Source organism: Stegostoma tigrinum, unplaced genomic scaffold (assembly GCF_030684315.1).
Source record: "Stegostoma tigrinum isolate sSteTig4 unplaced genomic scaffold, sSteTig4.hap1 scaffold_238, whole genome shotgun sequence".
Classification (NCBI taxonomy): domain Eukaryota; kingdom Metazoa; phylum Chordata; class Chondrichthyes; order Orectolobiformes; family Stegostomatidae; genus Stegostoma; species Stegostoma tigrinum.
The window spans coordinates 152800-168811 of NW_026728172.1; the positions used below are offsets into that span (position 1 = coordinate 152800).

Here is a 16012-nt window from a genome sequence, read left to right on the forward strand (position 1 = left end):
AATTACACATGCTCTCTCACTCATACATTCTCACACAATCTTATTCAGTCTGACTAATATTCAGTCTCACACTCAATCATACATTCTCAATTAATCTCACTGTGTCACTCAAACTCTCACTCACAGTCACACTCACATCGGATCACTCGCAGTCTCACTAACACAGTCTCACTCACACACAGTCTCTCTCAGACTCTCTCACACACACATTCTTATTCACACACATGGCCTCACTCTCACAAATGCACGGTCTCATTCACATACAAATTCCTACTCTTTCTCTCTCAGTCTCACTCTGACCCACTCACACACGGGCCCACTCACACACGGGCCCACTCACACACGGGCCCACTCAGACTCTTTCACTCACACACATGTTCTTAGTCACACACATGTTTTCACTCTCACAAATGCATGGTCTCATTCACATACAAATTCCTACTCTCTCTCTCTCAGTCTCACTCTGACTCACTGACACACAGACTCACTCACTCACCCACAGACCCACTCACACACAGTCCCACTCAGACTCTCTCACTCACACATGTTCTTAGTCACACATATGGTCTCACTCTCACAAATGCACGGTTTCATTCACATACAAATCCCTAGTCTCTCTCTCTCTCTCTCAATCTAACTCTGACTCTCTCTCTCACAGTCTCACTCGCACACATGCTCTCACTCACAGTCTCACTCTGACTTCATACAGTCCCACTCTCTCACACCCACTCACACAGAAACTCTCAGTATCACTCACACAGTCTCACACTGACTGTCATTCAGTCTCACTCACACGTACAGTCTTACTCTAACTTCACAGTCTCACTCTTACACACACTCACAGTCTCACTCACACATCGCTTACTCTGACTCTCACTCACACAGTCTCACTCATATGTCCCACTATGACACAATAATTTTATGTTAAATTGTTGTAAAATTGAACATTAAGTAAAAACAGTTAAGGTCTCAAACAAGTGCAATATGACTGGCAGTAATAAACAACTCTATTATTTCTGGTAGTTACCCTTTGTTGAAGGCATGTCAATGGCATTCTGTCCAAATTAGTTTAAACCACTGGAGAAATGAAAATATTGAAGGCAGGAATGGAGTGCTGAAGAGTTTAAAGGCCAAACCAAACACTTCAGTTGAAGTATTCATCATCCTGCCATTGGCTGAACAAATGGCTGGTTTGCTTTTTAACCAAACAACCATTGAGGAACCCAAGCAAATTCAATCACAATTGGTCAACAAGATTGATACGTAAACGATTCTTTTTCTCATCCAACCAATTGATACATGACTGTGATGTTCATAGAAGACCGGTGGCAGGGTTCAATTCTCCAGCATTCCAGAAAAAATAGCTGATGTGCAAGATGTTTGAAAAGGACAAACAAGCACTGGACTCAAAAGTTAATGTTAAGCAATTGTCTGAAGTCAAGTCACTCTCTCCAAATTGTCCAATAATTTAAAGTAGAACACTGCCAAAGTAATTTATTCATATATTGCAGGGTTTTTGGTACTGAGCAGAGATTTTAGATCCAACAGAGTCCCATGAAACATTATGTTCCTGACAGCTACAACTTGCATAGACATGAAGATCTTCTTTCAGTGAATCTCAGGATGAAGTCATGATTCACTTTCTTGTTCATTGCATAATACAGGATGGCATCGGCCGGAAGTATGAGCACTGAAAAAGCAGAGGGAAAGCACATTATTATTCACACGTGTTTTCATCATATTAATTGTGCACAGGTCCAACTGCTTCCTGGATACGGAAATATCAATGGCTGGGAGGAACAGAACAAATGTACTGCAAGGATTCAGAACGTATTACAAAACACAAGAGAAAATCTTGGAGTTATACCAAATTAGGTAAACTCAATAACTGAAAACCATTATATCTGAGACCCATTCTCAGGATGAGCATTGTTGGTCAAGACTAAAATCCATTTCAAACCTCTCACTGTCCGATGGCACATGCCTTCTTCATGACAGTTTGTACAATTGAGTGGCTTTATTAGGCCACATATGAGGCTGTGAAGAGTCAGCATACAGTAGCCCAGGTAAAGATGTCAGATTTTCCTTACTACAGAACAACGCAAAACCCCAATTGATTCACGAATGACCCAGCAGCTACATGGTCACTTCTGCTGATACCAGCATCAAACACAAAAAGGTGCAGTGTGATCAATGCGAAAACACTGAGAAAAGCTATCCTCTCCTTCAGCATTGTGTTGGAATCATGAAACTAACACCACTGAGGGCACCTAAATCAAACACGAGTTAGTGATCCAGTGAATGGCCATTTTCTGAGGGCTATGATGGATGCAGAATAAATTCCAGCTTTGTCAGTGAGACTTACGTCCAGGGAACTGATTTTTCTTTTCTGTGAAATCTGACAGGGATAGCATGCTGCAAAGGCATTGGGACCTTTCATTTTCATAAGGCATTCTGCTTAACACAGCCTGGATGGCAAGTTTTACACCACAGCAGAATTAAACCCATGAGACCTCGTTTCTACTTTTCACCAGGAAATGGTTGGGGGAGGGTTGCGACAGATTAGCAACTTGACAGCAGTGACCCCAACCATGTTTCTGGTCTCTCAGCCACGGGCCAAAAAGAGGGGAAGAACAGATTGATTTCAGCAACAGGAAACATTTATTTTGGAATAACCAGTTAAAATAAGAATGAACAAAGCAGAACAATGTGCTAACAATGCGAATAATTCAGGATTTAATGCCACACCCAAATCCCGATGTACATCCTTCACTCAATATGGCTTTAGGTAGTTTTACAAAAGGGCTACTGGACTCTAAACACTACCCCTGACTTCTCTCTACATGTGCTGCTACTGCTGCTGTTCTTTTCCAGCAGTTTCTGATTTCCAGCATTTGTGGTTCTTTGTTCTGATTTGGCTTTAGGGCAATCTGATGAAATAATTTGCTTTTATTAGGTGCAGGTATTAGTTGTTTATTGGCTTTACATTCCTCAGAGTTGAATCCTGCTGAACATGCTTGGGTATGTTCAATGATACAAATTTAGATATCTGCAGCTTTTTGGTGAAATCAAAAGAAAATATCAATTCCCTTGCAGTTGTTATGCTGTTCAGAAATAGATTTAACTTAAATTGAAGCAATTTCTACTGCTCACCTTTATTTGATTCAATGATCTGTGCTAGATCAAATTCCTGAGGACGCTCGGGTTCAAATTTGAGCGCGGTCATGGCTTTGTTGACAACTTCAGATACACGATCTTGATTAGTCACCTAATTAAAACAACATTCACTTTTCATTAATGCATTAGACACACACACCAAATGAAATATATAATGCCTCAATTTCCAAAGGGCTTATAAATATTGCTGCTTTCACCCAGAAAACTAATTGGGACATTACACTGTAAGCTGTAAAAGTTACATTAATGAAATAATATCTGGTAGGACAGTTATTGTAAAATCTGCATTCGATGCTCCATAACACAGTTACTGTGAACAGTAAAGGTTGGAATTTGAATGGAAACAGAGCCCAGTGATCAAGTTTACCTATACACACAGTTTGAAACAAGTAACTAATGACGAAATTCATAATTTAAATAATCCACTTCCATCCCCTCCCACCCAAAACCCCCATACCATTTGACATAATGGGAACTGCAGATGCTGGAGAGTCCAAGATAACAAAATGTGGAGCTGGATGAACACAGCAGGCCAAGCAGCATCTCAGGAGCACAAAAGCTGATGTTTCGGGCACAGATCCTTCAACAGAAAAGCTTTGTTTCAAGGCTGAAGAGATTACAAGAGAGTTGCAGTGGGAGAAAGATCCACTGAGGTTTTTCCGGAGAGAGGAGGGTAACTTCTTCAGGTTAGGTATCCCTGGAAGAGGCTTCACAATGAGGTTAAAATTGTATCAGAGATAATGGGAACTGCAGATGCTGGAGAATCCAAGATAACAAAGTGTGGAGCTGGATGAACACAGCAGGTCAAGAAGCATCTTTGGAGCACAAAAGCTGATGTTTCAGGCCTAGACCCTTCATCAGAAAAGGGTCTAGGCCTGAAAGGCCAGACTGTGTGCTCCTGAGATGCTCTGCTGCTTGGCCTGCTGTGTTCATCCAGCTTCCCACTTTGTTACCCCCATACAATTTGCCTGCTTTTAACATTTATTGTCATTACAGCAAATGGCTCAATGTTGTTTGTGAAGTCTGACATTTCCTAATGTTATGCTTATTCATATAAATTATTCATAAAATTGCTTTAACAGTTTGAAACAGTTAGCAATTTGTGATTTGAAGACAGTGCAAATATTTAATCATAATGTGACTGTACAGGAATAATATTTGATAGGCAGGATATTGAGAAGACCAGTTTTTTGGGCAATTGTCTGCTTTTGTTTAATTCTCTGTTATATTTGGAGAATGCTTTTCTCAGCTCAAGTTTGAGCAATGACCTGGAAGATGAAATGCACCAGTAAATTTTCTGTTTCTTCTGGAGAACTGCAATGTTTTCTGGTTGAGTAAACTCACACTTAATTCTACTTTAATTTTGCTATAGTTCATGGCTAAAAAAACTACTTTTGCCACCCAGTCAAAAGCAAAGATCATATTAAATATATTAATGGATAGCAAATCTGAAAAATCCAAAAAATGTAGTGGAATTAAATTCCTGAGCAAGTGGCAGATGTAGACACAATTACAATGTTTAAAAGACATTTGAATAAGTACATAAATAGGAAAGGTTTGGGGGGATATTTTGTTCGGTACGTCTCGACAATTCTATAAGTGGTAGAGTCAAATATTACACAACTAGAGATTAGATGAACTACATTATCTTTCTAAGGAAGGGTCTAGGCCCGAAACGTCAGCCTTCCTGCTCCTCTGATGCTGCTTGGCCTGCTCTGTTCATCCAGCTCAACACCTTGTTATTTTACATTAACTAACATCCCCAAAAGTGATCTTTTTTGAATAACCAATACCTTTTCCACTCTGTATGCTCAGACTTTAAATGATTAATCACTAATTTTAGTGATTCATTGGTGATAAATTGGATTTTCTAAATTATGTTCGAAGAAGTGCCACACAAGTGTGCAAGCAAAATTGAAGCCTGTGGAATGAAATGGGCAGTGGCGGTATAGACTCAAAATTGGGTAAGGATTAGAACATAGAATCATGAAGAACAGTCATTTGCTCAGGCTAACTAAAGTAAATGAGGGAAACTGTTTACTGGTCCTTCTGACACTATGTACCAAGGTCAAAATCTAAGGTCATTGGTGGGGAGAAAAAGCAAAAACAAAAAAGAATCCTGCTTTTTCCAAACCGCAATGTACGAATAGGTGGTTAAAGCAGATTAAATAACTTTCTAAAGACAACTGAATAATTGCATGGAGCAAAATTTGCAGGGCAGGGCTAAAAAGGGCAATGGTGGTTGTGGTGGGGGAGATGGGTGGCGAATTAGGCTACTTCTCACTGAGATTTAACACAGACACAATAAGTCAAGATTTTGTTTTGCTTTGTGATAACATTCCACGATTTTCTAGTTGGCCTCTCATGACTGTATTAGTTGGCAACAATTTGTTGCACATTCAGCAGGAGACATTTTCGTCATTTTGGTTGAGAATTTTGTTTTCTGTGTTTCATAGATGTTCAATTTAAACAAGCTGTTTGCCATTTGCTTATCCAAATTCTGCCTCAGATCTTAGGCTGGTTCTGCCCCATCTCCAACTCACTGACAAGCTAACAAATGTTCTCTTCACCAGAGTAAAGAGGCGCTGTTTGTTAACAATATTTAAACACTAGAAGCAATTTCCACACATCACACTGACCTCTGTGGAGGCACAATCAGAGTACGACTGATCCTGTCAAGGAAAATGCATGATCAAACAAAACAACCTATGTGCCTTCTAATTTGGCCAATATTCCTTCGACTTCCCTGAACTAGCCAATAGGCAATTATTCTGTTTTGGATTGCACTCTTGCTATTGGAACGCTTTGCCTGCAACGGTAGTAGATTCACCAACTTTAGGTACATTTAAGTCGTCATTGGACAAGCATATGGACGTACATGGAATAGTGTAGGTTAGATTGGCTTCAGATTGGTATGACAGGTCGGCACAACATCGAAGGCCGAAGGGCCTGTACTGTGCTGTAATGTTCTATGTTCTTCTCCAACCCATTTTTGATGTGCTTTCTTCCATGCACCAGCCTTTTAAATTTCACATGAGCCAAAGCCAGGAAAGAAATATTCAATATCTCTGTTAGTATTACTCGATTGGCTTACAGATGGACCAAAGTGCCTGTGGTCAGCTAACTGAAGATCTGGTACCTCCTTGCTGATTTATTGTACAGTTAATGGTGCGTGTTAATTTGTGATATTTCCTCTTCAATAGTTATCAGCCAGTCCCCAAAATGGGGCAACAGAGCGCTGCACCTTGCCATGTACACTTAAAGGAGAAATGCAAGGAAAATGTGTTCAGGCCTAAAACCTAAACATTGCTACTGCATTACAAAACAGGATCAAAATGATGGTCAAAGCACTCTCATAGAGCAAAAAAGGCTTCAGCAATGTGGAAAATACACACTGAATATGACTGCATCGCAACAAATAATTGGGATAAAAATTCCTCTTGCGATACTGGCAGGGAGCAATGGCAATTATTTGGACCGAGCATGACGAGAGCAACCAGTCCAGGGACTTACCAAAATAGTTTTGAATTCTTGTGCTCTGTCCTCCTCTAATCTGACTCGGATGAGGCAGCTTTTCTCATTCTGGCGGTTGTCCCTCCGACGTGTTGCACACCAGCAGCTGCCCAAACCTGCACGCCTACGAGACTTGGCTTTGTCATAATTTGATTTTGCTGATGCACCACTGTTGGATAAACCTCCAGAGGAGGCAGTATCCACGGATCTTAATGGCTGTGGAATAATTATTTTGTTTAAGAAAACGTTTGTCAATTGTTGCATATTAGATACTTCCCCCTTTCCAGTTATATTTATTATTACACAAAATATGCTGTCCTGCTGCCCACAAAGGTGAAGGCATTCTGCACAGGACAGCTTAATTGTAAGAACATGAAGTTGCACATGAATTCTTGGTCGTTGCTGTCTTGTGAAATATTTAACTTGCAGTTCTTTCCTCTACCCGTAAAGATCACTTCTGAGGAATTATACTCCCGCTTGTGTTTACTAGCTGTTCAGTCAACATCAACAATTCAGTACTTAGCATGCCCATAAATTACTAATTAGTTTCCTTCAGCATAATAACATTGTGGTCATTTCACTTGACCATGTAAACTGGTGCTTCAATTCTAAGTTTGTCAGATAAACCTTTGGGGTTTCAGTTTGCACTCAGTATGTGAACATGCTTACATAAATATTTATTTGCCCACTTCACCCTGCTACGCACAGAAATCTTGAATACAACTATACTGTTTGAAGTTAAAACACATTTATGAATTGCAGGTGACTGCGAATGGGCCAACCAGTGCATTGTGCAGGTCAGAATGTGTGCAGCACAGCACCACTGGCAGAAAGAAAGACAGACAGCAGCAGCAAACCACATACAGCAGAGAACTAAAGAAACCAGAATGAAATCATCCAAGTCACTGCAGCTCTCAGTTTATGATTAACATACAGGGAGTCACAACACTAAACAGGAGAATCCATAAAAAGGAAGAGGGTATTTTGAAACAAAGAAATACCACTCCAAAACACCTAAATGTGACCTAATAATACTTAGCCCAATTCTTAGGGGAATACATTATGAAAATATCCCTGGGACAAGTCCTAGACATATTCTGTAAACAATAACCATAACACAACTTTGATAATCTCCCAAGATACAATGGTCTTCAGCACAGAACGCACTAATCAACAGCTCAAAGCCCAAATATTGAAGAAAAACAAAACGTGCAGTCACGAGGACTCCATGCAGAGAGCTGCATTACTTTGTTGCAATTGCTGGATCAAGACCTATCCAACATACTCTAAATACTGTTTTTGTGGGCAGTGCGCTTCAAGCTGCGACAGATGTACCCCATGCACTAAAATTTACTGTGTAGAAATTAAACATGCTGTGAATAATTAAAGATGAAGTATTTTGGCTATTAGTATAAAATCATATAAAATATCTAAGCAAAACAAAGCCAACAGCACAACTCAAAAAAAACAAATTAAATCAGCTCTCACTTCGTGAGCGAATAACACCTTTTCTGGAATCAAATGCTTCAGTAACCAGCACAAAGGTTGAATTTGGCTGGGAATTGCACAGCTGTCTTGCCTTCGTTCTGAAAGCAAGTAACCCAACTTTGGCAAGTGGGACTTGGGACGGAAAATTGCTGGCAGCAGCCAGGTATGAAGATGCTTGGTGGAACGGCATTCACTTTAAGGATTTCAGTCTGGCTGAAACATCAAAATGGCTATTCGGCTAATAGCTCTTAAAAGAAAGGCGAAGGAGATTGGCTAGGCAGCCATCCAGCTCCAGTGGCTGGGACGGTATCACTGAGTACCCTTGTATCCTCTTGACTGCCAAAGTGTAGTCAGGATAATAAGACGGCAGGAAGGCAGAAGAAAGGAAGGAAAGAAAGAAGAAAAAAACTGTCTGGACATTATTAGACAAACCAGAGTCTCCAAGAACAACATATTTTACGTGATGAGTGCCTCACTGTCTCACCTTTTCCGGCGCTTTTTGCGAAGTGCTCGGCTCTTCCATTTCCAAGTGGCTGGAATCTGATAAAATGCTGGCTGCGGTAATGCTGTCGTCTGAATCCTCATTCTGAAGGGATGCTCGCTGCTCAGAGCTTTTAGTTTGAGTGTTGTGTATTTTAACACCTCTCTTTGAAAACAGGCTGCACAAGGGAAAGGGGACACAACAAACATGAAAATGTCATTGCATTCTAGAGAAACTGTTAAAAAAAATTAAACTAGAATGAAGGTATATTGATGATGAGAGTACCAGGAGTTTGATGCGCGCCACATTTGACCTGTGAGAAATTAATAGTGGCACACTCATACCAAGAGCTCGCATTACTAGTATTGAACACCGTTACATTGTCTAATAGTTAGGGAGTATATGAATAGGTTACAATGTTTGCATATTCCAATGGCACAAGAATCTGGGCTTTTTGCAGTGTTTGTTCAACCTGCTATCAACTTCAATCTCATGAAAGGCAAAATGTGGATTTGAATACCCACAGGGTGGAAAATTTCCCCCAACCTGGCCACATGCTAATGTGTATGTAATTTCATCCTGAAAGCTGCAGTTTATTAAAAGTAAAACGTAAAACAAAGTAACACCATTGATAATTGATAGAAAACTGTATACAACACTTTGTAAGGTAGGACAGTGAACTCTGAATTTGGCCTTCAGTATATTGGTACTGCAAACGTTAGGATTTCTATTCAGCAATTTGCATTTATATTGCATAATTAACATCGAAAATTTTCCAAAACTCCCAAAAGAAGTACAGCAGATGCAATGACAAAAAAATTCCTACACTGAAAATCCCGATTGTTGGTATATTAGGCATTAAATAGTGCAGGGAGCAAGAGCAGATGGCTGCTGAAATGTGAGATTGCACACTAATGCTGCAACGTTGATTGCCTGCACTTCGAGAATCACAATTAAGCCACGGAAGCCTAAATCACATCCATGTAACATCCACACTCATGTAAAGAGAAGATATCCTAGGAAGTGAATAAGTGTTTCCCTTCTCTTTCTTGGTTTCTATATAACAATAGTCACATGTCACAGTCCAGATCACTGCAAGGCACAACACAGCAACAAGGCATGGTTTTGCTTCTCTGAAACTCTACACGGGTAGGTGGTGGAAAATCTGACTTTGCTGAGTTCTGGTCAGTCCTTACCTATTGAACAGAAATATAAAATAATATCCCCAACTCAGGAAAATTATCAAAAACAATAACTTTGGAGTCTTTACACATGTATGCACAACAACACAAACACATACTTTCATGTCACCTACATGGAAAGAGATTTGAGTTTTATAGACAATAGACAATAGGTGCTGGAGTAGGCCATTCGGCCCTTCGAGCCAGCACCACCATTCATTATGATCATGGCTGATCATCCACAATCAGTATCCTGTTCCTGCCTTATCCCCATAACCCTTGATTCCACTATCTTTAAGAGCTCTGTTTATCTCTTTCTTGAAAGCATCCAGAGAGTTGGCCTCCACTGCCTTCTGGGGCAGAGCATTCCATATATCCACCACTCTCTGGGTGAAGACGTTTTTCCTCAACTCTGTTCTAAATGGCCTTCCCCTCATTTTTAAACTGTGTCCTCTGGTCCTGGACTCACCCATCAGCGGAAACATGCTTCCTGCCTCCACAGTGTCCAATCCCTTAATAGTCTTATACGTCTCAATCAGATCCCCTCTCATCCTTCTAAACTCAAGTCTCCAAGTCCAGTCGCTCCAATCTTTCAACATATGATAGTTCCGCCATTCTGGGAATTGACCTTGTGAACCTACGCTGCACTCCCTCAATAGCAAGAATATCCTTCCTCAAATTGGGAGACCAAAACTGCACACAATACTCCAGGTGCGGTCTCACCGGGACCCTGTACAGCTGCAGAAGGACCTCTTTGCTCCTATACTCAATTCCTCTTGTTATGAAGGCCAGCATGCTATTAGCTTTCTTCACTACCTGCTGTACCTGCATGCTTGCTTTCATTGACTGATGTACAAGAACACCTAGATCTCGTTGTGCTTCCCCTTGACCTAGCTTGACTCCATTGAGATAGTAATTTTGAGGTGGAGCTTCAGATGTGAGAAGCATGGCTGATAATTTTTCAACAGAAGAAATTTCTGCTGCCTGCTGACCCACAAAGTAGAACACAAATCTGATTTTTCACTCAAAATTGTTAAACATTGCTAGTTTTCATTATACAGGCCCTCAAATTCGCAAATTTAATTCACTGTAACACCTTTTTTGCTTACTTGTCTCTCATAAACAAATTTATTCCGGTGAAATTTAGCCATGGTGCAGAAACTTCTCTGGATAAATGAGAATCGCTAGGCAATACCAAGCTCATCACAGGTCCACATTCTACACTCATGGTCATAGCAAAGAATCTCTATCAATCAGTCTACACTAGACACATGCACGAGGTGAGAATAACAGCACCACTCCTTGCATCATCTCAAATTACTCGAACAGTTACTAAAAAATCTCACTCCAATGAAGCAATAATGACCACACATCAAATGTCTCTATTTGTCAAGGAACAGATGGAATTACCCTTCTGTCCATTCATTCCAATAATAAAGGAAATAATGAGATATTTGCGGTGCTTAACATGGGATACTTACCAGCTGAGGCGTTTAAACACACTCTTTTTGGGCTTTGGCGGTTTCTCGAGTTCAGAGGAGCTGCAGGGTGGCAAATAAACATTTTCAGACAAGATTCATTTAAGAAGAATCAGATGCTTTTGTTCAATATTCTTATTATTTATGGCAAAATCAATCATTTACATAGATTTGAAATTGCAGAATGATAATTTTGTTTGCAAAAGGAACGTGTTTTCAGGCAGGAGAACACTGAACATTACTTTGAGTAATGAGCGACAAAAGTTCTCACTGTAGGCACATCGATCTTTTCTGCTTTATGAACAGCAGATCAAGACAATAAGAGTTCTGAAGAAATGTCACCAGACCAGAAGGATAACTCTGCTTTCTTTCGACAGACGCTGCCAGACCTGCTGAATGTTTTCAGCAATTTCTCTTTGTGTTTTTGATTCCCAGTATCTGCGGTTCCTTTGCGTAATTTTTTACCAAGACGATAACCCCCTCAGTCTTTTTGCAGAACACATGGAATTGAACAAAATGCTCGAACTTCTACAGCAGGTACAGAAAAAAATAACAAGGACTGGGCTTGAAAAAAGTTAACTGGAAAACATGAGAATCAAACTTCCAGTGCCGAAGGTGATACAATAGGTTGTAAAGTTATACAGGAGTTTCTCTGGGCCTCATCCACACTGTCATGTGAATGTACAGACAATGTCAAGCAATGAAAGGTGGTCATGAATCAGTCACTTCAGGTGACTAGAACACCACATGCCACATCTCGGAGATAGTAAAATGAAGGAGTATATCTCTTGACCAGGCTTTCTGTTGCTGATATTTTCAGACAATCTGTCCAAAAATCAACCAAACTATCCCAGAGGTCCAAAAGAAGTTTAAATATAACTTATGATCTATGTAAAGTGAATTTCGGTAACATTTTGTAATTACCGTTACAATAAATACCATGTTTGAAGTTGGCCCAATACTGACTGTGCCACTGATGGAATTGACGATAATGCCAGGTGCTTGCTGCACATGGTCATCCATAGCCTGAGGACGGGCTTAATAGTGAGCTTTGTTTTTCAAAGCAGGAATGTAAATTGATACATCAGGTGCATTTTAAATAATTACTTCTGCCCACCAATTTATGAAGAAGCAAACTGTTTTCAAACAATGTAATTATTACAAAGCCTGCTCTGTCAAAACAAAAAATTAGTTTCAGTGATCTATAATCTGGTTCCTTCATCAACTCTGGTCCAGCAATGGCAAAGTGTTTTGTTTTTCAGTTGGAGATTATTTTTGGTTGCATTATTAAAAATATACTGTGGCTATTTCGAGATGAGGGAATGATGTTTTTAGGCAACCATTGAAAGATACTTTAAAATGCTGACCAATTGTGTAGGGTTATTGTTAATTTTATGTTAGTAATAGGATTGAAAAGAAATTGGAAGGAAAAGAAACATTTCTCAAAACTGGTACAATTTACACCTGGATTTGTAGGTGCACCCACAATAGGAGCTCTTGGACATGTTGCTAAAATTGGTCATTCATCAAGTTTTTTGCATTTTCCTGCAATCATTGGCTTAGTGGTAGTATACTCTGCACTATTATATCCCAAAGAACACATTTTGATGCAACACAACAGAATTGATTCATTGAGCAACTGGCTTTATCCTCATAGGTCAGAATTCATTGTCAAAAATTTGAAGCCAAGGAAAAGGAAGACAGTAAGTAAACTGGCAGCTCACTAGCATTAAACAGCAATTATAACTAGAGAAGATTTCACACACAACCCTTAACTGCTTTACCTGCACACTCCTACAATACCAGTTACGTACTCGCTATCCTCACTTAAGTATTGTTGCATAAAGAACAAGTCTAGAAAATTCTCGTTTGGACGAAGGGTGTAAGATGAGCAAGCAAACTGCAGGGATTTGATACCCAAAATTATTTCATATTCCTGAAAGAACACAAATAAATAATGAGCTGTTAAAGCAAGTTTAAACTGCTGTAATTGCTTCTGCTAAATCCGAGTCCGTGGTATTTTGAACAGCATCAATAACTTTATTCAAAGTGCACAGTACATCATGTCACAAAAATATTTCTGCTTTGGAAATAAATGACACAAATGTGACTTTTCAAGGAGATATTTCTGTACAAATTATCCAGGATGATTTCAGGACACTAATTCCCAAAACAGTGCTTCAAAGATGGATTATTTTTAAAAAAGATTCACTTAAGAACCATAAGCTGATTTAGGGTGAAGACAAGAAATGTTATGAAAGATCATTGATCTAAGCAAAAGGAAGTCTGCCAAGTACAAAATAAGTGGCTGATCTATAGTAACTGATACCAAGACAGACGGTGAAAATGTTGAGTTAATTTTTCAAGGTTGCACCACCATGAAATTGAATGGACCATGAGCAGCTCAAAGTTACTGGACGATTTTCTTTCAACCTCATTGGCTTCTTGGTTGAATCTTGTCACAATTTGACATGTAAAAAGGGGCAGACCTTTCTAAGTCAAACTCTGACAACATGTTACTGCCAAGTTGGAAAGTGCCAGCCAGTTTTCAACAGGTCAGTGAAAAGAAACACTTCACTACATCCACATCAGCCACGACAAATGGCGGGCCATTTGACAGATTACATTCCGAGCTGGTGAATTGGAGTCACACAGCGTTGGATGCCTATTTTGCCACCCAGCTGATTTTACATCACATGGCCCAGTTTGGCAAATTCAGCATCAGCTGCTTCTCATCAGAACCTATTTTATTCATAGGGACCTCAAGTTACAGCTCTGTAAGCAAGAATTCATTGTTTGCCATAAGGTCAAATTCCTCTCAAATTCATATTCTCAGGTTGCCTGCTGAATGTTGCAGTACCAGATGAAAATACAATCTGAGTGGGTTATCTCTGGGTGCTCTGGTTTCCTCCCAAGGTGCAAAGATGTGCATGTTAGGTGGATTGCCCATGCTAAATTGCCCGTAGTGCCCAGGGATATTTTGCTTCAGTGAGTTAGACATGGGGAATGGGTCTGGGTGGGACCCTCTTCAGAGTGGCCCTATGAACTTTTTGGGCTGCACGGCCTGTTTCCACACTATAGGGATTTGATGATACCCTCAACAGTAGCCATGACAACAGGGTTGTTTGAGAATTTGGTGTTACCAAATTCAGAAATATGGAGTAAAACATACTGCCCAGTCAGTGAGAATCCAAACAGGTGCACTCCCTCAATTTCTGACATCCCATGACGAAATCATGCCTCTCATATAAAGGAAAATACTAATATGGAGAGATTGTTTCCCCAGTGTCTTCAATAATGAAATAGCTTCCATGACACTGAGATTATTTGAACAACATCTTCATACACATAACGCCTAGCATATCCTGTACATGGCTGTGACTGTTCAAAGGTAAATTGCAGCACATTAGCAGCGCAAAAGCAGGCTATTTGACTGAACTGCTCCATGCTGATCTATACACCTCTCCCACCTTGCTTCAAACTCTAAATATGCCGTTGTGTCCTTTCTGACATCTAACTTTCTCTCAAATACATCTGTGCTCATCCTCTCAACGAGTCCTGGTAGCAGCAGCTTCTGCAATCTGGCTGCTCTGAGCAACAAAGCATCTCCTTAATTCTTTATTGGATTTATTAGTGACCATATACATTTAGGATGCAGTTGGCGACTCCCCCTACACCCCCATCAAGCAAATAAAGCAGCACAAGATTGAAAAGCATGCTTTTCCCCTTTCATACAATTCCAAACATTTTGTACAGTGCAATTTTCAGTACTAACTTTTTGTCTCTTGTCAAAGTTGATCAAGCCATTCTGTAAGAGATAGACAAGGACAAAGAAAATTAATTCAAATGTACAAAGGTCAAACAGTACTACAAGATCATGAAATTTAAAAGATCAGAAGTGAAATTCAAGCTCTGTAAACTTGGTTCCATTTTAGTATATCGTCAAAGGCCAATCACAAATGATCTGTCATACCACCAGGTCATATCTTGGACACTACATAGAGTCCTTTGCTCCAGTCAAGTAGATCAGTACCAAGCTGAAGACATTCTCAGCTGTTCAACTGCTCAATAGGCAGTGACATCCAGGTAACCAATTTACCTGTACAGAATAAAAATGATGTGCAATTTATCCAACCTTTTGAAAAACTAAACCCATATTCAATTAACTGCAAAGTGATTTGCATGTTCCTTTGTTTACAAATTGTTTGATTCACAGCACAAAGCATCAAATTATTCTGATTGGGATTATTAATCAAACATTCATTTTTTTTATTGCTTTGATTCTCATCTACAAGCAGCTTGCAATGAAACCATAATAATAGCGCTCATCAGCAAATAAGGAATCCAAATCTTGTAAGAGAGACTTACTGAATGGTAATTCGGGAAAGCCGAATCCAGCGCTGAAAATTCTGTGAAGAAAGTTCCCAGGTACGGCACAATTCCCTGAACGATATCCTAGAAAAAGAGAGGTGAATTTGTTTAATCCATTGTGAACTCATTGTCCTATTTCTCAAAATTACTACTCCATGTCTTATTTATTCCCTTGATCATACAACTAAATCTATTTAGAATCAAAATTTAGGACTCAAAATTTTAGACAGTTATACAGTGGAATGCAAAGTTAGATCTATCAAGGCCAGGCAAGTTAAACGTTTGATCCCTCATCTGTGAACTGGAAACCAAACTCAATATTT

General features: G+C 39.7%; 1 protein-coding gene across 1 annotated transcript; it reads right to left on the reverse strand.

Moving 5' to 3' along the window:
• Positions 1-1577: 1577 nt before the first annotated feature.
• LOC132207987 (ral guanine nucleotide dissociation stimulator-like 1) lies at positions 1578-15769 on the reverse strand. The gene is made up of 8 exons (XM_059643762.1): positions 15687-15769; positions 15094-15126; positions 13103-13254; positions 11322-11381; positions 8663-8837; positions 6691-6906; positions 3154-3268; positions 1578-1690 (listed from the first exon to the last, which is right to left on the reverse strand). Exons 3-8 carry the CDS (start codon positions 13159-13161, stop codon positions 1578-1580), a joined length of 738 nt encoding a protein of 245 aa, XP_059499745.1. The 5' UTR covers positions 13162-13254; positions 15094-15126; positions 15687-15769.
• Between the last annotated feature and the right edge of the window lie 243 nt (positions 15770-16012).